The 22634-nt window shown below is 50.4% G+C and overlaps 1 protein-coding gene across 2 annotated transcripts; it reads right to left on the reverse strand.

Moving 5' to 3' along the window:
* Positions 1 to 254: 254 nt before the first annotated feature.
* On the reverse strand, positions 255 to 22262 carry MED12 (mediator complex subunit 12). 2 transcript variants are annotated; one of them, XM_008567565.1, is made up of 46 exons: positions 22162 to 22262; positions 21544 to 21648; positions 21145 to 21336; positions 20845 to 21004; positions 20181 to 20362; positions 19880 to 19990; positions 19518 to 19772; positions 18991 to 19137; positions 18573 to 18672; positions 18306 to 18442; positions 17964 to 18095; positions 17465 to 17591; positions 16748 to 16977; positions 16097 to 16177; positions 15796 to 15966; positions 15448 to 15592; positions 15230 to 15280; positions 14811 to 14929; positions 14471 to 14614; positions 13859 to 14022; positions 13505 to 13636; positions 12846 to 13073; positions 12526 to 12670; positions 12243 to 12363; positions 11892 to 11993; positions 11678 to 11791; positions 11251 to 11426; positions 10890 to 11069; positions 9358 to 9429; positions 8769 to 8902; positions 8436 to 8597; positions 8033 to 8144; positions 7778 to 7867; positions 7137 to 7246; positions 6759 to 6894; positions 6334 to 6495; positions 4760 to 5134; positions 4391 to 4541; positions 4040 to 4245; positions 3798 to 3875; positions 3651 to 3705; positions 3488 to 3575; positions 1788 to 1943; positions 894 to 1029; positions 613 to 694; positions 255 to 394 (listed from the first exon to the last, which is right to left on the reverse strand). In XM_008567565.1, the coding sequence occupies exons 1-46, from the start codon at positions 22258 to 22260 to the stop codon at positions 351 to 353; spliced, it is 6399 nt and encodes a 2132-aa protein (XP_008565787.1). In that variant the 5' UTR covers positions 22261 to 22262; the 3' UTR covers positions 255 to 350. The 2 variants fall into 2 exon arrangements, with proteins under 2 accessions (XP_008565787.1, XP_008565786.1); XM_008567564.1 differs by having other exon boundaries at positions 3488 to 3705.
* Between the last annotated feature and the right edge of the window lie 372 nt (positions 22263 to 22634).

A 22634-nucleotide genomic window follows, 5' to 3' on the forward strand; every position in this document is an offset into this window, starting at 1 on the left:
GTGGAAGGTAAACAGGGGAAATGATCTGAACAGAACGAAGGCTCTGACTTGTTGGTGCAGCCCCTATCACTCTCACAAGAGATCGCCCTTCCCGAACATGCAGAACTCACACACTCCCTTTGCAAAGAAGCTCTGTGTATTGGGTGCGACAGCTTTGGGGTCTCTATATAAATAATATACAAAACCCAACAGCTCAATGCATCACATTAACAAAAATACTAAAAATTCATTAAAAATGGAGCCTGAGGGAAGGACTCCAACCACTACTGGTGGGAGCCCAGAAAGGAGATTGGGAATTAAGAGGAAAGAGTGGGCCCATATCCAGTGCACAAGCAGCTCCTCCAGGTGGCTCAGTAGCGTCCAAATATGTTGGTACTGGGCTGTGGCTGGGTATCTGTGAAAAAACAGAGATTATCAGGGGTGGGAGACCAAGCAGGGGTTGGGGGTATACATGAAGAAAGCTATTCAGGTACCAAAAGAAGGAAATGGAATAGAATGGAATGGAATGCTTCTCCCCATAACCTGGACCTGAAACATCACCTCAGCTACTTTTGCCCACCCCATCCCCCACTTATTCCATGGGGTTCTCCTTGGGAAGGCAGGCAGGCTTACTGGAGAGCTGTTGTTGGAGTTGCCGGACTAAAGCTGCTGTCTGTTGCTGCTGCTGGGTCTGCTGAAGCCCCTGGCGCTGGAACTGAGATGGAAATGGAAAGTGGAAGATTGAATTCTAACCTTCCACCTCCTTCTTCATCCTCATCTCCAACCGCTTTTTAGAGTACCATGCCTTGCCTCCCACCCCTACCCCATTCCATACTGTCCCCAATCCAGTTCATTGGTTGCATGCCCAACCTGGGCAGCTGTCCCTGAGCCTGGGGCTGTGGTCCAGCAGCTACCTGGGGCTGAGACTGGGGCTGGGGCTGGGGAGGAGCCGCCTGTTGCTGTTGTTGCTGCTGGTGCTGTTGTTGCTGTTGTTGCTGTTGTTGTTGTTGCTGCTGCTGCTGCTGCTGCTGCTGCTGTTGCTGCTGCTGCTGCTGCTGTGAGAACATAAGAGATACTTTTGAAGGAGAGCAAGGGAGCTAAGACAGTATTGGAGGGATGGGGACAGGGGATGAAGCAGCAGGGCGGGAACTCTGGGTCCACTGCCTTCCCTTCTCAGCTGCACAGCAAGAAACCAAATCTAGAATACCCAGCAGACAATTCTAACTCTCTCCCACTCTGTTCCCCAGAAAACAAAATGGGGGAGGGTAGGGAACTAGCTTATTAAGCACCACTATAGGCCAGCCCCTCTGCCAGGTGCTTTAGTACACTGCCTCATGTAGTCTTGGTAACCACGTGGGAAGAACTTGTGCCTCTCCTCCTCCTTGGGCTCCCAGGTCCCAGATAAAATCCCAGTGACTTACCCGTAGGATCTGCTGCTGCTGCTGCTGCCGGATGTGGTATTGCTGCTGCTGCTGCTGTTGCTGCTGCTGCTGCTGCTGTGAGAACATAAGAGATACTTTTGAAGGAGAGCAAGGGAGCTAAGACAGTATTGGAGGGATGGGGACAGGGGATGAAGCAGCAGGGCGGGAACTCTGGGTCCACTGCCTTCCCTTCTCAGCTGCACAGCAAGAAACCAAATCTAGAATACCCAGCAGACAATTCTAACTCTCTCCCACTCTGTTCCCCAGAAAACAAAATGGGGGAGGGTAGGGAACTAGCTTATTAAGCACCACTATAGGCCAGCCCCTCTGCCAGGTGCTTTAGTACACTGCCTCATGTAGTCTTGGTAACCACGTGGGAAGAACTTGTGCTGCTGCTGCTGCTGCTGCTGCTGCTGCTGCTGTTGCTGCTGCTGCTGCTCGGGCAGGATGGAAGTTGAACGGACGCCTGCCTGGACACCCTGGGCACTCAGTGGAGTCATGGTGCCTATCATGGATGTCTGTTGCAGTGTCTGGTGTGAAAACCTCCAAAGATAAGAGGTCCGGAGGTCAAGGCACAGGGCGGGGAGAGGGGGGAAGTATAAACCCTGGGTCCCTGACCTGAAAGAAACTTTAACAAGTCATTTCATTTATCCCTCGTCTCTAACCAGAAGAGCCCTTTTGGGGTCTGATAGGCTTCTAGGTTGGGGAATAAGGTGCAAAGATAATATTCCATTCCAGTGTCTCATAAGCTTAATGGCTAGGAATTTTCCAATTCTGTTTTAGCTACTTTTCTCTTATGAAAATGAAAAACAGTCTTAGCACATGATAGTCATTCTGTAAACACTCACCGAGGTTTTTTTTGTTGTTTTTTTTTCCCATCCAAAGCCTGCTGTGAGAAGGTTTTTCGTTGTTGCTGTTGTTGTTCCTCAATAACATTTCAAGTTGTTCTACTACTCCTTCTGGCCTCTCTACCCAAATCTGTACATCGCTGCAACAGTGTGCTGGCTGGGCTCCCAGTCTCAAGTCTTCTCTCACCTTCCACTAAGCATCCTAGGCACTCATTCCACATTAATCTCGCACCATGCCCAGCTCCTCCTATCACTCTCCTGATCAACAGAGCCCTTTTGGGTCATGTCTCAAATCTGCATCTGAGCATTCAAGGCCATCACCTGCCCTCCTAGCCTAGCCCCTATTACTGCCCTGGCACAAATTTTACACTCCATCTAAGTTCTTCTCCTTTCTGTTCTCCCAGACACCCCACTCATTCCAGTTCCCTTGTCTTTGTTCACGCTACCTCTTCAACCTGGAATGCCCTTCCTTCTCCTTTTCTCCACAAATACCAATCATAGCTATCCTTTGAAGGCCAACTCAAGTCTGACCTCCTTCATGAAACTTTCTGATGACTCAGGACCACACTGATATTATCCCACACTTTTTCTGAATTCCCATTTTACTTCACAGCACACACTACACACCTGATTATATCTTGGTTCACTGTGTTCTCTAAATGTTCTTCTGTGTCTCATCTCCCCAACTATAGTAAAAGTTCTTTGTGGGAAGGGACTACACATTTATTTTTTTGCTATCTTTCCTCACCTAACCTGGTCCTAGCATAGTGCTGGCCACACAGTGGGTAGTTAATTAGAACACCCCTCCATGTTCTAAATCCTAAGAGCAGAGCCTCAAGACATGGTTACAAAGTCTTAACTAAGGCCTGACTAACATTAACCATCATGGGAGAATATGTTCGTTAGTCCATCCTGTTGTTCAATTGCTCGATACTGGCTTTATGACTCCTTATCATGCAGTGCATCTATAAACCTCAGATCTTCTCTTGTCAGAGTCAGATAAATTATTTTCCCTCTCTGGGCCTCAAAGAAATCTTGGGGAAGGAGAAGTGACACTATTGGTCTCCAAGGTCCCTTCTAGATCGTCTTTTGTGGTTTTGGGCTATGGTGGCCAGGTAAGTGTTCTCAGCATCTCCAAAAGTTCTGACCAATTCCATCACCTTCAGGCACACGTTTTCCCAAGTCAAATGCTCCCTCAAACCTCAGTGTCTCTTCCCAGCCCACCACTACTTTGGGTACCTTTGAGTGGAGGTCAGTCCATGTCCGTAGGTTGGGGCCTGCTGGTGCACATAGCCACTGGGCCGCTGTTGCAGATGGCGGGTAGGATCTACAAGAGTAGGATTGGTAGAAGGGTGGGTGCTCTGATAAGGCTGGCTGGAGTAGCTGGGGGGCACCATGGTACCTGCAGGGCCTGTGTGTTGCTGCAATCCCACATGAGAAACATAAGGAGTATAGCCCTGAAGGGAAGGAGGAGAAAGGTAGTCAGGGCCAAGAGTGTGCAGAGCAGCTTGCCTGACTCTCCCTGATTCTCACGATCCCAGGCCCTTACCTGGGAGGTCTGCAAACCGTAGGAAGAGCTGGGAGTCATCTGATGGACAGATGACTGTCCCAATATCCCCTGACTCTGCTAAAGGGAAAAAGGAGAAAAACTCAAACTCAGGAAATGCTTTCTGCCATTTCATCTTTTGTATCTCCCACCCTGCATGTCCTTGTGAAGATCCTGGTGTCTCCTCGGTCCTGTGACCCACAAAAGCCCCTCTCCCTGACAGCCCTCCCTATTGCCCCTCTCACTATCTTTGCCTGGAGCTGTTGGCGAAGGCGTTGCCCTTGGGGTGCCACAGGTTGCTGCTGCCGGTACACAGAGGTCTTATAAGAGGAAGGCTCTAGGCCCATGACGCCAGTCATGGTTGTGGGCAGCACTCCGGGATAAGTTGGTCGAGTTGGCAGCTTCTGCATTGGTAACCGCACAGGGCGGTATGGGTCCACACGAGGGCCACCTGGAAAGAAGAGAAGACTGACTTCTCTAGGCTCCTCATCCCCCCATCCCTTCCTTAGTGTCCTAGCTCCTCAGGAGAGTGCCATTATCCCTTGGGCAGGAGGAATGTTCAGGTAATCCCATCGTTCCTAGTGGCTGGCACTCACCTGCAGGCAGTGGCTGGTTCTGGGTGTACAGGCCTATGGAGCCCTGCCGGTAGCTAAGGTGGGATATGGGACCAGGGTTTGCATGGTGCAGGAGATCTGGAGGCACTGTCACACCATAGGGACCACTCCGACCCGGGCCCATTCCATAGTCCTGTGTGAATGGCAGAGGAGGAAGGTGAGTGATTATAGCTGAGTGGGGTCGGGGAGGTGGGGTAGGATGGGGTGAAGAGGAACTGGATTTACATGGTTAATTTTTATCATAATTCTAATGGCATCCTTTCCCCATGTGCCCCTCCCCCTCCCCCAAACCAAAACCTGGAAAGAGTCATGAAGAGGCTGTGGGAGAACTGTAATGGGGGAGCCACTAGCCTCTGTCTTGGTAGCTGGCTGGCTGCGTTTCTTGCCCTTAGTGGACTTTTTCTTGCGTTCCTCAGTACTGGGCGGAGCAGCCCCAGGTTTGTCTGTTTTGGGGGGCTCTGGAGCCTTTTTCTCAGGCTCTAGCAGAGTAGGAGCAGGGGGCTCCTCATCTTCTGGTGGCAGTGGCAGTGGCTCCAGGTAGTAGGCACGGGGCCGGGGCCGCAGGTGTGTGTGGTAGAGCAGTAGCCGCTGCTGCTCCTCTCCTCGCGCCACCCGCCGATCAACCCGGACGGTTCCAAACCAGCCCCAGGACAGCGGTGCTGATGGCTTCAACCCCTCAAAAAGATCCCAGGGAGAGATCCTTTGTTTGGTGGAAACCTGTAGACCCTGCTCCAGAAAATGAGAAACAATAAGCTGTTGAGATTTGGAAAACAGAAGACAGATCTCGAGAACTTGTAGGAAAGAGGAAAACATCTGTTGACAATAAAAGAAAAACAAGTCATAGGGAGATTCAGGGGAGATGGTGATAGGAAGAATGACAAACGTGGACACACAGGGACACATACACATACATGTGGAAGAAAGAGAGTTATGAAGGGAGAGAGCAATGGGTGTGGGGAGAGAGAGGTGTGGAGGGAAAGATGAAGCCAGGAGAGGAGGAGACACAGGAGAGACAGAACTGAGAGAAGAAGCAGAGAGAGAGAAAGTGGGGGTAGGGGAGAGAGAGAAGCGGGGAGAGAGACTGACATTCACAGGAAGACAGAGACAGAAACAAGAAAGCAGAGAGGGTGAGGAAAGGTAGGGAGAGACTAAAGACAGGCAGAGAAAGGCAGAGACAGAGAGAGACAGGAAGAGAGAGACACAAAGAGACAGGTTGAGAAAGTGAGACAAGAGAAAAAGAGACAGAGGGACCAGGAAGAGAAATGAAGAGAATGTATATATGAAGAGGTTGGACTTTGGATTTTAAACTCTGCATCCTTGGGGCTGGCTGGTTAGCTCACTTGGGAGAGCATGGTGCTGGTAAACTGCATCCTCTTTTTCCTCTCTTTCACAATGATTATGGTTACTCAATAAATACTACAACTGCCAGAGAGGGAAAAGAGAAACCTGCAGAGATGGGTGGGTGGGGGGAGAGAAATGCAGGGATGAAAGAGATATGGGCTGTCAGCCAGACAGATGGGTGGGGTAGGACAGGAGACAGGTGGGGCAGAGGAAAAAGGAGGGTGGGTGCTGAGAAATGGGTGGTATGTTAAAAGGTATGTGGGGGGCTGGCCGGCTAGCTCAGTTGGTTTGAGTGTGGTGCTGATAACACCAAGGTCCAGGGTTCAACCCTGTACAGGCCAGCTACTAAAAAAATAAAAAATAAAAAATAAGGGTGGGTGGGAATGAAGGGAGAGACCAAGGAAAGAGGGTGGGACTCCAAAGATGGGGAGATAAAATGTAAGAAAAGTTAAGTGATTTGCTTAAAGCCCCAGATGGCATTCACCGGCAGAGCCCAATGGACTCCTGAGTCTGATGAGTCTGAGGGAAGGCTGTTGCCCAAAAGGGAAAAAAGGGAGAGGGCGTGGGAAGACAATGGAACATGCCTCCTTCTTGAAGATGGAATCGAAGCCGGCAATCTTGTTGCCCTTGGTGTCGATAAGGGAGCCCTGTGGCTCACATGTGATGACGTCTCGGGTCTGCTTGGGTAGTGGCAGCAGCTGGCGAACCTTTTCCAGACTATCTGACTGGCGCTCCCCCAACTCTTTCTGCAGGCACAGGAAGATGGGACAACAGTTTAAAGATACAGAAAAAGAGGGACAGGAAGTCTCAGGACACAGCACAGAACCAGGTATAAAGAAGACAGTCAGTAAATCCTCATTGCACAAATAATAAAAAATGGATGTGAAAGGGAAGAGAAGAGGGCTCAGGCCACAACAAAGTCCCTGAGGCTGGATTGCAAACGCCAAGTCAGGGGAGCATTAGCTGAGATTCCAGCGCCCCAAACCCTGCCCCTGCCTCCTCTGCTCACCTGCAGCTTCTTCACCAGGTTCATGTATGCACGTTTGTTTTCCTCCATGCTGCCTTGTGAGATGCTAGACATGTCTGCAGCCAATGTCCCATTGATGAGCACGCTCAGCATGTCCAACACAGTAGTGAAGAGCTCACTGTGACAGGAAGCAAGGGAGAAAATGAGAGAAGAGGTTAAGATAGGAAAAGTCCTCAGCAGGGCATACAAGCAGGGAAGTGCTTAATACATCATCCTCAGAGCACCAAAGCTATGTGGGGAACCCAGGGCCATGGAGTCCACAGTATCAGCCACACCGATCTCAGTGGCTTGTGCACCTGGCATGGGGGTAGGGGATCTTCTTAGGTGCAAAACTGCAGGGAGAGGGTGGAGATGCTTTACTTGTTGGACTGCATGTCGACAGTGCCGCTGATGATGATCTCCAGGAGGAGCACGGCCCACTCTGTGGTCTGCTGGGTGCTGCGCTGCACCGTATCAAACATGCCACCCACCTGCCAGGGCCATAACAAGTCAGTCAGATGGCTCGGGGGCAAAGGCCAACATTTAGGGAAAGCTTAGATTAGAACTTGGGTTGGGTGGGAGTTGGGACACCTGAGATCATACTCCAGTTGTACCTATGATTTGCTACATGATCTCAAGCCAATGACTGAATTCTAGCCATCCCTGGGCTTCTGTTTCCTTACTTATAAAATGATGGGAGTTGGACTAAATGATTTTCCAGGATTCCATTCAATATTCCACAATGGGTTTCTAGTATTTCTAGGCCCAGCGAGAATCTAGAATACTGAGGCAGAGTCCCTGCAAGGATCCAGGGTACACAACCTACTGGACCGTGACCATAGTGATCCAGTTCCCTTAGCCACTTCCAGGCTCTGCATCCTTTAAGAGAGCAGGGTTAATACTTGAAGACCCAGAAAAACCTGGGGCCTCCATCTTTACCACCCCCCCCCCCAACCTGGGGCTTCTTTACTCTGCATTATCAGCCCCATCCCTGCCTTCTTCTCCCCAGCTTCCCCTCTCACCAGGTTGAGCCGCAGTTTGAGGGCCTCATGCATTAGCTGCTTTGGTTTGCAATCATCTAAGTACTGGTCATCTCGCCAATTATTCACGATCTGGAATAGAAACAAGTATAACATGCAGTTCAGAGATCTTCTCATTTCTATCCCAAAGCACCCAATGTGTTTATTAGAAAGTATTGAAGGCTCCAAGTACATAGTGGCCTCTTAGGTGCATCCTTCCCTGCCCTCCTGCCCACTCCATGGCCCAGAGACCTGTACCTGGTGCACCTGGCTGTAGAGGGAGGTAAGGAGTCCCTCACGTTGCTCATCCTGCCCTTTCAGACATGTCAGCACCAGGGATAAGAAGGGCTGCTGGCTCAACAGGGACATGCTAGAGACAAGAGGAAAAGCAAAGAAAAGCAGAGCAAAGCAAAGCAAAACAAAGAATAAGAGAGACGGTGGGCTGGGAATCAGGCAACTTCCAGCCTCATTCTTCCAAGCCCCAGACTCTACTCTCTTAAGACCTAGACTCTTGCTCAGTCATGTTTACTCTTATCTTCTGAGTTTCTACTTTCCTATGATGTTTATCCTCAGCCTTCAGCCACAAGTTTTATTCTTCCCTGGGCCTGTCTCCTCTTCTTTCTACCCCTCAATCCTGGTCCCCAACCCCCAGTCCCTTTACCTCTTCTGCTTTTGTCGATCACGTTCTTTGCGGGAAGAGGAACCCAGATGCTGACCCTTCTCCAATTCCTCCCCAGCAGCCTTTAATACGTGCCCCTGGACTGAAGTGGGCAGTTTAGCAATGAGGGGTGCCACCAGCCAGACACCAGAGCGCTCTAGAGAGCTGGAGGACAGACAGAGGACACAAGGTTACAGGGGAATCAGGCAAGGTTGGAACAATCCATCCTCTCCTTTCCCTGATGGGCATGCCCAGCATCTCCATGGAACTGACATCATTCATACTACCAGAAGAGAAACTCATAAGGGGCTGGGTCCTAACACATTTCTACCCAACCTGAGCACAGGCTTGGTCTTGCTGCTGCTGGGCATGTTGCTTGCAGTGCTTCCAGAAGATGACCCTGTCTCTGCTGACTGTTGGAAAACTTCGATTGTGGCCTTGGCAATGTTCTCCAAGAGGGAGTTCATTTCCTGGGGAGGATGAAAGGCACAGAGGTGCTAAAACAGGTAGCTAGGGGTGAAGGAAAACAGATGGTAGGAGAAATGGGAGATGAGGGCAAAGGATGGCATCTGTGGAGGTTGATGGGAAGGTAGGGACACAACTCTGTCGGGAGTCATGCCGTCCAGCACCTCTGTATTTCTTCAATTCCCCACTGTCTTCTTCTTTGCATACCTCCTTACATTTGTGGCCACAGAAACAGGCTCCACCACCATCACTGCCAACCTTCTACACAGCTCAAAGCTCCAACACTCCTAACCCATTTCCCTTATCATCAGCTCCACATGTTTGACATTTTCCCATCCCCTCTTATCTCTCTGAGCTCAAGAGCCCAAGGGTAGGACCTAGGTTTTCTATGGTGGCCCACCTCCCTGACACATGGAGCTGGAAGCGGGCATGGGAAAGGGAGGGCCTGGGCACTACTCACATTGTTAGGGGTCTGCTTGATCATGAGCTGCAGCTCCAAGGAAGACTGGCGCATGGTCCACTGGTCCAAGTTCTGAGATAGAGGCCCCACCCCCAAGCTAGTCATCATCATGTCACCCCCACCTACCCACCATCCTGGGGCCAATTCCTGATTTTCTACAACCTTGAATCACAGACTCCTACAGGTCTGAAAGGGACCTCTATGTCCCCATCTTTAGGAAAGAATACATCTATATAATCCAAAATAGTTGAAAATCTATTGTATTTTAAAAGTGGTTCAGGAAAGATTTCACATCTTTCCCCAGATTCCTGTTCCACAGACTCACATCCCTTAGCATCTTGGAAGTTCTATTTAATGCTTAACCTTTAAATTCTTTTTTTTTTTTTTTGTCTTTTTTTTTTTGTGACCGGCCGCACCACCGCGCTCAGCCAGTGAGCGCACCGGTCATCCCTGTATAGGATCCGAACCCGCGGCGAGAGCACTGCTGCGCTCCCAGCGCCGCACTCTCCCGAGTGCACCACGGGGTCGGCCCAACCTTTAAATTCTTGATGTTAAAGTTGAAGCCTGCTTCTCTTCTTTTAGACCAGCTGCTCAAAGTACCTGACAGGGCCTTCACAGGACAATCTCTCAAAGTCTTGTAGAGAGTGCGTGAGGAAAAAAAATATCTGAACAAACAAAATTTCTATTCACCGGCACCTTTAAATTTTTTTTTTTTTTTTTTGTCTTTTTTTTTTTGTGACCGGCCGCACCACCGCGCTCAGCCAGTGAGCGCACCGGTCATCCCTGTATAGGATCCGAACCCGCGGCGAGAGCACTGCTGCGCTCCCAGCGCCGCACTCTCCCGAGTGCACCACGGGGTCGGCCCAACCTTTAAATTCTTGATGTTAAAGTTGAAGCCTGCTTCTCTTCTTTTAGACCAGCTGCTCAAAGTACCTGACAGGGCCTTCACAGGACAATCTCTCAAAGTCTTGTAGAGAGTGCGAGGCTACCGTTAGCTAATCTCTCTTCAGCACTATCTCCTCTGGGCTAAAGAGACCTCATTCCTTTAGCTTTGGACCCTGTGACCTTGGACAAGTTACTTAACCTCTTCAAGCCTCAGGTCCTTCATCAGGGATACTCATAACTACTTGACGGGTTGTAAAGATTAAATGAGAAAATGTATGCAGAGTGCCTAGCGCAGTACTTGGCACAAAGTACATGCTCAATATGACTATTCACTTACCAAGTCATGACCAAAATGTCAAATATACAAGGCCCAAAACTAGGCCTCCCAGATGTTATGCCTCCCACTGATAAGCTATATTCACTGCAGACAGCTGTGCCCTCACCTAACGGTCTGACTCGAGAGTCTAGACCACATTGGATTTACTCCTAAACCCATGCTGGAGCTGTTTCTCTCACTATCTTTATTCTACATCCTTGCTTGTCTTCCTCTCTATTTAACTCTCCCTCTCTTTTTCACAAGGTTCTCATTGTTTCTCTCCAGGTTGGGCCCCACTGCTTTCTCCAAGATCCCCATCATCTTGGCCTACCTGGAGAATACGCTTAATGCGTTGCCGCTGGGGGTTTTCCCCATCTTCGTTGTCCAGGAGTCGATGTGGGTAGCAGATGAGCTGCATGAGGCGCTGGGCCTGGGCTCTACTCAACACTGGGTCTTGTAGGTCATTGCTGTCCTCACACAGCGACTTAAGACAACGTTCTCCTACCCATTCCTGAGGAAGGTGATAATCAGGGGACTGGGAGCAACCAGTGAGGGGGTTAGGAATAAGGGGGATGGGCCAAGGGTTGGTAAGGGACACAATGTACAGCAGGGAGGTGGTATGATCATGGGCTGGAAACAGAACTATATTATACAGAGTCATTTAGGAAGTGTGGGGGGAAGGTGAGACTGACCTGTTGGCAGATGCTGCGCAGCACGTACTTGGCATAGACATCCAGACTGGCTGTCTCCACAGAGATGTTGCGGCCACCCTGCCTCCGACCACCACTGCTACCTCCTCCCTCCTCCTCTGGAAGTTCTTCTGTTCCTCCTGTCACAGTGAAGCCTGAACCCTTTAGTTCTGCATCCCCTGTGGTTCACAGGTGGGAGATAGGGAGGGCAGAGTGAGATCAGAACATTTTGTGGAGCCCCACCCCAGGCCCACAGAGGCAGAAACTCCCCAAATCCTGCCCTATGGGACAGAAATATACTTCCTTCCCTCCTGTCTTCCCCAAAGGTCAGGGAGACCACCTTCAGGAGGGAGAAAGACTGTCCCTTGTAGTTTAGTTGGCACTCCACCCTATACACACTTCTGGCACCAGTCCCTTCCTACCCCCATACCAAGGACAAACACAGCCTTGAGAACAGCAAACACAGCTCCATCCACGATGCGGTTCTGGGAGGCAGCCAGCAGGTGGCGGTCACAGGAGGAGCGGATTCCTACTGTAGGCTTGTCTGGAAAGGGAGCTGAAGTCAGGCGAAGCAAAAGTAGAAACTGTAGGGGTGGGGGAGTCACACTTTCTACTGCTGGCTGGCTCGAATCAGGGTCACTTACTTCCATCGGACTGGCAAGGATTGAGCTGTGGTGTCTTGAAAAGGTGGAGGAGGATGCGGCAGGTAAGCCGGGCTCCCGGCTCAGAGTCCTGTTCACTACAAGCTAAAAGGAAAAGGAAGACGAGGTAAGGTTTAAAGAAGAGGTACAGCAGAGAACCGTTAAGCAGTTGAAGGAAAGGTCAGAGCTGCAAACAGGTCCCTTCCAGCCTGAGGCACACCAAAGGACTGCCTTCTGGTGAGGGCCGGGGAGCTGCAGCAGGGTCTCCCACACTGAACAATGAAAGGAAGGCCATCCAGTGTGTATTGAAATTTGGGGCCCAGAAATTCTAGGGGTTACAGATTGGTAGCTCACCAGCATTAAGGAGTGAAGGGATAGCAGCACAGCGAATCAAATCTTCTAGAAGCAAACACTGCCGAGCAATGAGGATGGCAACAAAAGTAGCCAGGGAGTCATGAAAAGACAGGTCACTGACCTGGAGGAAAAAGGAGAGACATCACAACCCAGCGTGGAGAGAGGGTGCCCACTCAAAGCGGTATGCAACTACTCTACCGAACTCTGTCCCTCTACTACCCTGACCAGACCCCTGCCCTTGTAAGTGCCCCTTTCCCCAGCAATATTCCACGCCAAGTCTCACATCTACATTGCAGAGGAGGTCGTTGAAACCACAAGTGCCATTGTTAGAGGAACAGCACAAGGCCTTAAGTACTCCTAGCCATTCTGCACTCAGTGACTTGCAATAGCCGGTCAGCTCTGCACACAGGATTGCGATGTCATTCACCCTAGGGAAAAGTACAAATGCCCTCAGGAAAAACCTTGCTCCACAAAACCTCAGACTCATTAACTTTTCATCTATGCCCCAGTAATAATCAAGGCTATAGTACCTCCCAGGTATCTCACCCCTCCCAATATCAGGCAGGGGTGTGGTGCCCATTCCTTGCTCAGTACACCCCATACCTATCGGGATCATGGTGCCCCACACAGACGTGCATAAGGGCATTGCAGACAAAGCTGTAGCGGTTAGCAGGGTTCTCACTAAGACTCTTGCCTAGCCCTGTGTAGGTGAAGGTGTGAGCTGCAGGGTTCTCCAGAGTGTCAATCATGAACTCAGGTGCCCAGCGCATATTTGATTCCGATGGCTCCACGTTGCAGTAGATGGTGTTCTTCACCTTTGAGCAAAAGTCACTGCAGGGGTGGGAGAAAGGAGATAGCAGTGTTGAAGAAGGTCTGGGTAGAAGGAAGGATGGTCAGGAAAGGGGAGAAAAGAAAAAAGGAAAAAGTGGGTAACAAGGGACCTTGGGACAAGAAAAAGGGAGACAGGACAAAGCAGACTGGGCAGGAAAGGAACCACATGAGAATAAAGAGCAGGGTCCTCTGGAGGCAGGGAGGAAGAGGAGGAAGAGTGTGGGCCCCACAAAGTGGGGCTGGAAGCAAGGCTGACAAGGAAGGGGGCCCACCCACTCTCAGTAATGCAAATCATGTGGAGCACACAGTCCATAAATGACCCTGGACAGACAGCAGCGTCCTGGGCTGTGCTCTGCTCCCGAGTTGGACGGTAATGGGAAAGAGATGGGACAAGGTCCCACTCTCTACCCCTTACCTCCCACCTCTCTTACCTGAAGAGCTCCCCAAATTTGCTCTTTAAATGGCTACAGGAGGTATACAGATCATAGAGATAAGCAAGGATACAGCGTTCTGCAGAGGAGCCATCTGACCGGTTCATCCCATGCTTCACTACGCCACACAGCCTATCATTAAGAGGCAAATGGGGAGAATCAGCAGATGGTGTGCAGGGACCCCAGCCATAAAGGTCCCCTGAAATTGATTCAAGTCTCTTGGTAACACTATTCCTTCCCCACCTGAATGGCAGACACTCCCTGACAGTGTGAGCCCACATGCTCTTCCCAGGCCACCTCCACTGGCATTCACCAGAGCCTTGCATGTTTCAGTTGTTTTGAAGCCCTTCTTACCCCTCAAAGACCTGTGCCATCTGGTCCTGGTTGAGGATGAGGCAGGCATGATAGTGCCGCAGGACAGCCACAATGCACAGGCACAGGCTGGTAGTATAGCTGCCCACCAGATCCGAAGATTTGAGAAGCAGCTCAGCCTCAACTACACTCAGTTCATTCAGGAGCTAGCAGAGTGGATGGGGGGTGAGAAATGAGAAAGGGCCCCACATGTTATATATAACCCCACTTGCTGTGAGGAAACTGGCAAGACCAGGCCACAGCCCCTTCCTGCTAGAGCCGCCTTAGAACAGAAGGGCCCTGTTCCCATATAACATTGTCCTTTATTCTATTAACAACACCATTTGTTCTATTAGCAAGTCTCCAGGATACCATCCTATGAACTCCACAGTGGGAGGATGGTCTGTGCCCAATGCTCTAATCTGTCTCTTGGGCCTCCCCAGGGAGCACTTAAGCCTCTATTCCTGCAGTCTTAGCTCATGTTCCACTCCCCCTGTGCTAGTCTTTCTGACCCTCCAAATAGCCTGGGAAACTGGCTGGAGCCTCCACCCTGTCCTCATGACCCTCTATAGCATGAACTCTTTCCTCCACCCTTATCTCCCCCAACTTCCCCACCTGAATGGCAAAGTCGATGAGGCCACTGATGCTGAGTGAATATTCCATGAGGTCGAAGATGAACTGCACATGCTGCACCAGAGGCAAGTGGTATGACATGCCAAGGGCAAAGCTCGTGATCTGCTCCAGAACATTCCGGGAGACCTGATAAGGGCAGTGGGAGTGAGACAGGAGTGGAGAGAAGGGAAGAAGAAGAACCGGGGAAGCAGGAAAGGATGATTGTGGAAGAAGATGAGACCAGGAGGCTTAGCCTGCCTAGGGGGAACTAAAAAAGATAAGGGGGAAAGAAAACAGGACAGGAGTCCAGAATGTGAGAAGGGGGCTGGGCTTAGGCCCACACCTGAGCCGTGACCTGGTGTTGGTCATAATGTGAAAGGTGCTGGAACTTAGCAAAGATATCTTCGGCAGTGGGGAAGGCTTCAGGCCGGTTGCGCCGCCGCTTCTGCCCATCCTCCCCACCTGAGGGGACAGTTGAAAGGGACCAGTCAGAACAAGGAAAATAACTGGTTGTCTGGGGTAGGGGAAGGGGTATGGAGAGAAGGCTAATGAAAGGGAGGGAAAGGGGGAGGGAAGGAAGAGGTAAGAAGGGAAGGGAGGGTCAAGGAAGGGGTGGGGGAGGGATTAAGGGAAGGGGACAGTGAAGCGAAGGTTTAGGACCACAGACTATGTGGACCTTAGAGGAATATGTACGGGGAGGTGCTAGGTTGAGGGACGGAAGGGAGAGGGAGGGAGGGCAGTATGGGGCTTACTGTGAGGTACCTAAGAATGTCAGGTCTCCAGGATTCAGAGGCACAATAGGAGCAAGCTGGTCTGCAGAGGGGGGGAATGAGGGGGGAAGTTTCAAAAGGACTAGAGCTCTCAGGAGACTCCAAGAGACAGGACATTGGGACATGACTGAGGAGTTCCCTATGCTGGGGAAGGGAAGACTGACTAGGGCACTCTTTGGGGGAGATCTGTTTAAGGAGCCTCAAACCCACCAGTTTCTGCTGTCCCCTTGCGGTTCAGAACCTTCAGGATATCCTTGGTAATTTTCTTGATGGCATGACGGGCATCATCTCGCTGCTTTCCCACCCCAAACAGTACGACCAACCGCTGATTGCACTCATGGCTGCATGACTCCTCCTGCATCCCAGCAGCACCATCAGACTCCAGCACAGATCTCCTTCCCTCCTCTTAAAAGCATGCTCCATACCCCTCAGTAGCCCGTGCTCAAGCCCATTTCCAACATACCCACACCCTAAGGAACAGTTCCAACCCCTCAGCAAATTCCTTAGACAGAAATGTGGGCTCAAAACAGATTGTCACAAGGTGCCGGGGAACAGTACCTGGGGAATGGGAAAGTGCGTGGCGTACTGCACGTGTCGTGGCTGGTCATAAAGAACCCCAAGGGTCCCTTCGATCTTCTCCTTGGGTGCAGGCTTTACCTCCTTCTCAACATCTGGTTTCTCAGGGGATGGACTGCCCTTCCCCTCACAGGGCATAGTAGGGGAAAATAACTAAGAGAGAGGTAAAAAGGGCAGAACATTTAGAAGAAAAGAGGATGAGGGGGCATAAAGAAATTCCAAAAAGAGGCATAATGGGAGGATCTATGGAGCTGGATTCTTCCATGCTCAGGATCTAACTTACTGAGAAATCAGGCTTCTCCATGTCCTCAAAGAGCACACTGGAACTAGGGTCAATGTCCATAGATTCTGAGAGCCCGGGATCCTGAGGGCATGGAACATAAGCAAAGTTGCTTTAGCCCTAGGGAGCTGCTCCCCACCATTTACAAAAGTTCAGAGGGGAATTGGAGAGAGGAGACCATATTGGGAAAGGTGCAGGATCTGGATTCAAGCCTTGTCCAGTCACTTAACCAGTACAGGCCTTAGTTTCCTTTAGCTTTAAAATGGGGAGAAGAGTACCTCACAGGGCTGCTGTGAGGATCAAATGAAAAAAAAGATGTGACAGGGCCGGCCCGGTGGCGCACTGCTGTAGTGCGCCGCTTGGGAAGTGCGGCGGCGCTCCCGCCCGAGGGTTCGGATCCCACATACAGACCGGTTCCCGCTCACTGGCTGAGTGAGGTGTACACTGAGGGTTGCGATCCGTTGCCGGACACGAAAAAAGACAAAAAGGAAAAAAAAAAAAGGATGTGACAGTGCTTTGTGAACTACAAAGTGCTGAGAAAATACTACCCTTATTAGGCTAAAAGAGACTCTCAGACACTCCCAGAGGTCTCTGGGAGCCATGAAGACAGGAATGTCAGAAGGAACGATTGAGGGCAAGGAGAAACCCGCTCACCTCCAGCTTGCTACTGCTGCTGCCTTCAGCCTCCTTGCGCTCAGGGTCATCTGCAGGATCATCAAAGGGAGAGGGAGGCCGGGGACCAGGGGCTCCAAAGGCCAGGTCCCCTCGGGAGATGAGAGTGCAAGTATACATGTTGTGGGAGAAGACATCATGTCGAATCAGCTCACAGAACAGCAGTACCAAGTTAAAGAATTCCACCCGCTCACTCTCACTTCGGGGGTCCGCTAGAGGGAGGGAATGAGGAAAGATGAATTAGGAGAGCAAAAACAAAAGAGGTGGGTGGAAAGAGAGAGGACACACCTAAGGCATCGTGCTCCTAGAATACCCTCAGAGAGGGACACACCTAAGGCAATAACGGGAAAGACCCCCCCCCCCAAAAAAAAAAATCCCAGAAACTGTTGAGGGACAAAGTATGGTTGGTTACCCCACCTGCTGCCTCATAAACCATCCCAGAAAGAAATACAGCATCTTTGCTGCTATTTATACAGTGAAAATGCTTCAATCACATGCTGTTTTTATTTTTCTCTGTATTTCTCTACTCTGTTATACAGTAAGATGATCAGGGACTAGAATTATGTCTATAAGTCATTCTGCATAGAGCCCAAGATAGAAATATAGACCAGATGGCCCTTAATTATGCTTTCTGATGACAGTGGTAGGTAATTAACTGAGTGTAGGCAGAGGTAACTAGAGGGTGGCAGAGGTCCATACTCAGCATGGGAGCCTGTGTATCCAGAAACTGCAGGAGGACATCCTGGAAAATGGGAGCACTAGGAGCGGAAAGGGAGCCAGAGGCAATGGAACCCTTCTCATCTGCTGCTTCTGATTCTCCACAACGCTGTAAGATGAGAGAACAAATTGTAGGACTGACTTTTACCTGTTCCTTCACTCTTCAACGTGCAGCCCTTCAACTCCTTATCACCTGTTTTGCCTCCATCCAACACTTTTCACTTCCATTCCCCCGCTGATCTCCATTTTCTTTACCACCTCCCAACTGAAGGCTTGATCTCTTCTCTAACTCAGACATCAATCCACTCCTTTCTACTTTTGCCTCATGTCCTTAACTTTCCCTTTATCTTCTCTACCACTTCTTTACTCTGTTCTCACACCTTCAACTTTGGTCCCACTTCTACCTCAATCTCTCTGACTCCAATCCCAGTAAGATTCCTTCCTATCAACAGATCTCATTCTCTTATTTCTGCCCCCTAACCTCAGCCTCAATCTCTGCCTGTCTCTTCTCCAGGAGCTTGGCTACCACCATAGCACGATGCCGACCAGAACGCTTGCAGCTGACAGCCCATTCACATAGTAATGATACCACAGCATCATCATCTGAGGAGATCTGGAGACCAAAGGAAGATAGGGATGAGTTAGTAGGGTAGGGGACAAAGAATTGAGTTCCAATTTCTTAAAGACTGAGCCCCATCTTAAAACATACTGGGTTCAGTAAGATTATCTCCACAGACATCCCCTGGTTTCAATGCCTCACAATGACCTCATACATATTGTTGCTCTTGCAATGATTTTTGCTCCTATTCCCCTCCTTGCCTACCTCATGCCCATCCTTGCTAGGCCCCAATCCAAAGATTCGGTTACAAAGGGAGTCAAGAGAGTTGCTGAAGTCAGAGCGCTCGAAACTATGGCTGTCCAGAACTTCCAAAGTATGGAGCACCCGTCCAATGGTGAAGCCTAAGGAGGAAAGGCAGTAATGGGGGCTTAATTAGAGACCCAATGCATTCTGACTCCCAGATCTGTATGTCTTTGTCACCCCTATGCTTTCCTCAAACATATTTCCTACTATCTGTCCTCTGACACCTACCTGCAGTAGCTTCCTGGCACTTATCAAAAGACCAGCGAACCTCAACTGCCTGTCCCCGTTCCTTGATCTGCTGCTCAATTTCCCGCAACTTTGCACGGACCTGTAATATCAAAAAGGAAAGCTTTAAGGCCGGCCCGTGGCTCACTCGGGAGAGTGCGGTGCTGATAACACCAAGGCCATGGGTTCGGATCCTATATAGGGATGGCCGGTTGGCTCACTGGCTGAGTGTGATGTTGACAACACCAAGCCAAGGGTTGAGATCCCCTTACCGGTCATCTTAAAAAAAAAAAAAAAAAGGCAAGCTTTAAAGATGTACCAAGGCATACAAAAGGCCAGGGCCCCAGGCTAAAAGAACAGACTCCAAAGCACCACTTCTGAATAATTTAGCTCCATATTCCAGGCTAGTGGTCAGACTTACCTGCTGAGTGAAGGCACTGTTGCCCTCTGGCATGGGCAGGTTGGAAGGGGCAATAGGCAGGTGGTCAAGTGGTGAGCCAGTCTTAATTCGGCTATCAGTCAGCGAGTAGTGCCAAACCAGGGCACTAGGACAACACAGGAGGATGGTCTGCCAGACAGAAACAGCTAAGTCAATCTCAGTTACCATGGCTACCTTTCTGAATCCCATTATAAGACCCAACCCTTAGATTTCAGATCCAAATTTATTCTGACTGAGTCTCTGAGGCAGGCATCACTCCATCCCTGATCCCTTCCCTTTGCGCACTTCCCTAAAAGGCTTTGGGCCTACTACTTAGCCTTGGAACAGAAAGGCTGGCCAAAACCTCCAAAAGGGAACTAACACCCCATTACCGAGAAGCAACAATCTCCAAGCAAGTACTCAGTTCCTAATCCCACCTCCAATTTGGAATCAACCCCATTCTTCAGGCTGGGCGCCCAACTCTTCTCAGGCTATCTCTTAATCCTTCCTTGGGCCCACCTAGTACCCACCTGTAGGATACAGCTGAGGCCAAAAACCAGCGGCCGGTGCTGAGGGCACATAAGCAGGTCACTAAAGGGAGTTGAGGGTGTGCTGCTAGTTGGGGGCTGAGGAGCAGGGGTGGTGGGCAGTGTGCTTGTTGACTGAGCAGACATAACATGAGACGAGTGGCTGCTCACACCATCCAGTTGCAGGGCCAGTCTCCGGGTACAGAAGTAGGCAAGACGGCGGGAGAGGTATGCAGATTGAATGAATTCCCCAGAGTACTGTGAAGACATGACCATCAGAGCTCCTAGTTCTTTCCAAGGGATGCTGCTCTAACATCTCATTCTTCCTCCAATCCTCCCTAGACCCCCCAAACCCTAGGCCTTACTCGAAGCAGTAGGGGCAGAAGCAGTTTAAGCAATTCATCCTCTCCAGGGCGGATTTTCTCAAAACACTCAAGCACCCAGGTCAGGAACTCATGTCTGTCCAGCATTCCATCCTATGGGTATCAGGAGTGGGATGAGTATTAGTTCAGCCCAGGGACTGTTAGAGATAAGGCAGATAAAGTAAACAAATGGATGAAGAGAACCACAACTGGGGCAAGGTGGCAGGCAGAGTCTGTTCCACACTGGCAAGAGTGCAAGGTCAGGCTCAGTCCAATGCCCCATATGACATGCCCTACTCCCTACCTGAAACATGAACATGGCCAGCTTCTCATTGTACTCCCACTGCCGGATTGCCACCTCTACATCATGGGGCAAGGGCCCTATTGTAGAACCACAGCCCCCACTTCCTGCAGGCCCTGGCTGGTAGTACTCAGCCATCTTTTGTAGCTGCTCCCATAAGTACTTGGTGATGATCTGAGTCCATTCTAGAGGAAAGATGAAAAAGAAGCTATTTGATATTATCCTTCTTCTTAAAATACCCCTGCCCCCTACCCCCAATCACCATACTTCTAAATTCTATTCATCTTTTTAGCCTCTAGTCAAACACCACCTTCCTAAAACCTTCCCAGGTATTCCCAAAGAAAGTAATCTGTCTACTGAAATCTCAAAGAACCTTCTACCTCCTCTTTTGACATTCATACTTTCTATATTTAATTATGTTATTTATACACATGCCTTAGTATCCCTATTAGACTATAAGCATCCTAAGGGCAGAGATTATGTACTGGTCATTTTTACAGCACAGTATATGCACACAGTTGGTTCTCAAATTACTCAATGTTCACTAATTGAGTGAATGCAAGATACAAGCAAAAGCAAGGAATATAAATTAGGAAGGAGAATGATTCCAAGGGTCTCTCTGTCCTTGAAGCGATCAGTGGTACACTTGGCACTAGGAATTACTCACCTGTGAATGGGTCAATGACATGTCTCTTCTTGACCTTGGTCTCAGAAATTGCTGCATAGTAGGCACAGGTCATCTTAATGAGCCAGGCAGCCCGCATCACAGGCACTGTATATTTGGCTAAGTATCCAAACACTTCTTCCTTCTTACTGAAAATGGGAACCTGGATGGAGATCACAAATAGTGAGCTCTCTATCATCACTCCATGAGCTGGTACCCACATAGCTTAACCTAGGAATAGGGGGGCACTTGGTACCCATGCTCCCCACCCCTTGGCCTGAAGAATAGGAAACAGCCCCTCACCTTTTTGGCTAGTTGTGTGAGTGGCTTGGTGCCAGCCAGGTCAGTGAACCAGGTGTTAATGGCACTCTGGGATCGTGCAGTCACCAGCCAGAAGTTGTCCTTCTGATTCACTTGGGGTTTCCTGCGACCAGTGTCAGGGAGGGTGTTACAACGTAACTTCTCTGCAATAATGCTGCTGAAGTTGGAACTGATCTGAGGGAAGAAAACTACACCTCAGGGTGGGAAGAAGGGGCAGATAGGCGGTCCTGCCTTTGATGTACAAACGCCAGTGTGGTAGCATTAGGCTATGAAGGCAAACTCAGCCATTTAGGTCGTCCCTTTAAGTCTTCCCAACCCAGGGCCTTTGCTCCTTCTCAGATTCTTCCAGCCTTTTCGTTCAGCCTGGCAGGGTTGTCTCACCTTGGCAGGATTGAAATTGACGTTCTTGGCACTGCCATGTTCATCCCCAGAGACAGCAGGCTGATTATTGAAACCTTGTTTTACATTCAAGGCCGTCAGTTCATCCTGAGGCAGGAAAATGACATTTTAGCTTTGTTTGTTCTTAGGAGGTGGTGGGAGAGGAGGGCAGGAGAACAGAAGGGAACAAGGACAAAAGGGAGGAGGAAGAGGATTCTGAGTAGAACAGAGTGTTATTTAAAGCTAGGCCCTTGTATTCATTTGGACCCCACCCTCACCCCCACAGTCATTAAGATCCCCAACCACCCAGAGCTCCCTCAACATCACTCTTCCCTCGCGAGCAGTCGTACCTCACCAAGCTGCCTCAGACAACTTTCTGAGATGTGTGTGTGTAGAGGGGAGTGCCTCTGGCGTGGCCCCTACATCATTCCCTATTCATATCTTGGAACCCCCTACCCACCCGGGGCCGGCTCTCCTATTGCAGCCCACTTTTCTCTTCCCCCTTTCGGGACTTTCGCTCCCACCTAAGCGCCCCGCCCCCCCTTCCCTACACTGTAAGTGCTTCCTCCCTTGCTGATTGCATGTCCCTGGCCCCTCGAGAGCCCCGATTTTTGAACGCACCTCCTTCTGTTTGGGATCTTGAGGGTACACATCGGGAGGCCCCAGTCGCGGCCGCTTCAAGGGCCGGTGTTCGTAGCTCAAGATCCCGAAGGCCGCCATCTTGCCCAGCCCGGAGCGCTAGGGGCGCCAGCTGGGCCAGGCTGAGGAGGGCGGGGGAAGGGGGAGAGAGAGCCGAAAAGGGGGGCGGCGGTTGGGAGGACGACCGCTGAGAGACAAGGGGGAACGTTAGAAACTCTCGATCATTGCCGGAAACTAACGACGAAAGCCGGCGGACGCCGGGAAACATCAAGACAGCACCACCCGCAGAAGGGGCGGAGCCTGGCTGGGTGTGGGGCGGAGCGCTGCGCCCGGGAGCTTTTCAGCCCTGGCGGCGGACAGTCAATTTCACTGAGCAAAACTCAGTAAAACGGCCGTGAGCTGTGTACCGTGCTGGGGTGCGAACCTGAAGGCAGAGGAAGCGTGGTGCTGAGCTC

This window comes from Galeopterus variegatus, unplaced genomic scaffold, assembly GCF_000696425.1.
Source record: "Galeopterus variegatus unplaced genomic scaffold, G_variegatus-3.0.2 Scaffold331, whole genome shotgun sequence".
In the NCBI taxonomy this organism is placed as follows: Eukaryota; Metazoa; Chordata; class Mammalia; order Dermoptera; family Cynocephalidae; genus Galeopterus; species Galeopterus variegatus.

Bases quoted from the DNA above. Each gene is read 5' to 3' on its own strand.
- MED12 (XM_008567564.1), bottom strand. From the start codon at position 22,260: ATGGCGGCCTTCGGGATCTTGAGCTACGAACACCGGCCCTTGAAGCGG. The intron at 21,337-21,543 runs GTGAGACAACCC...TTCTTCCCTCAG, and splicing joins TCAATTTCAATCCTGCCAAG to ATCAGTTCCAACTTCAGCAG. The intron at 14,023-14,470 runs GTGGGGAAGTTG...CCACTCTGCTAG, and splicing joins TCATCGACTTTGCCATTCAG to CTCCTGAATGAACTGAGTGT.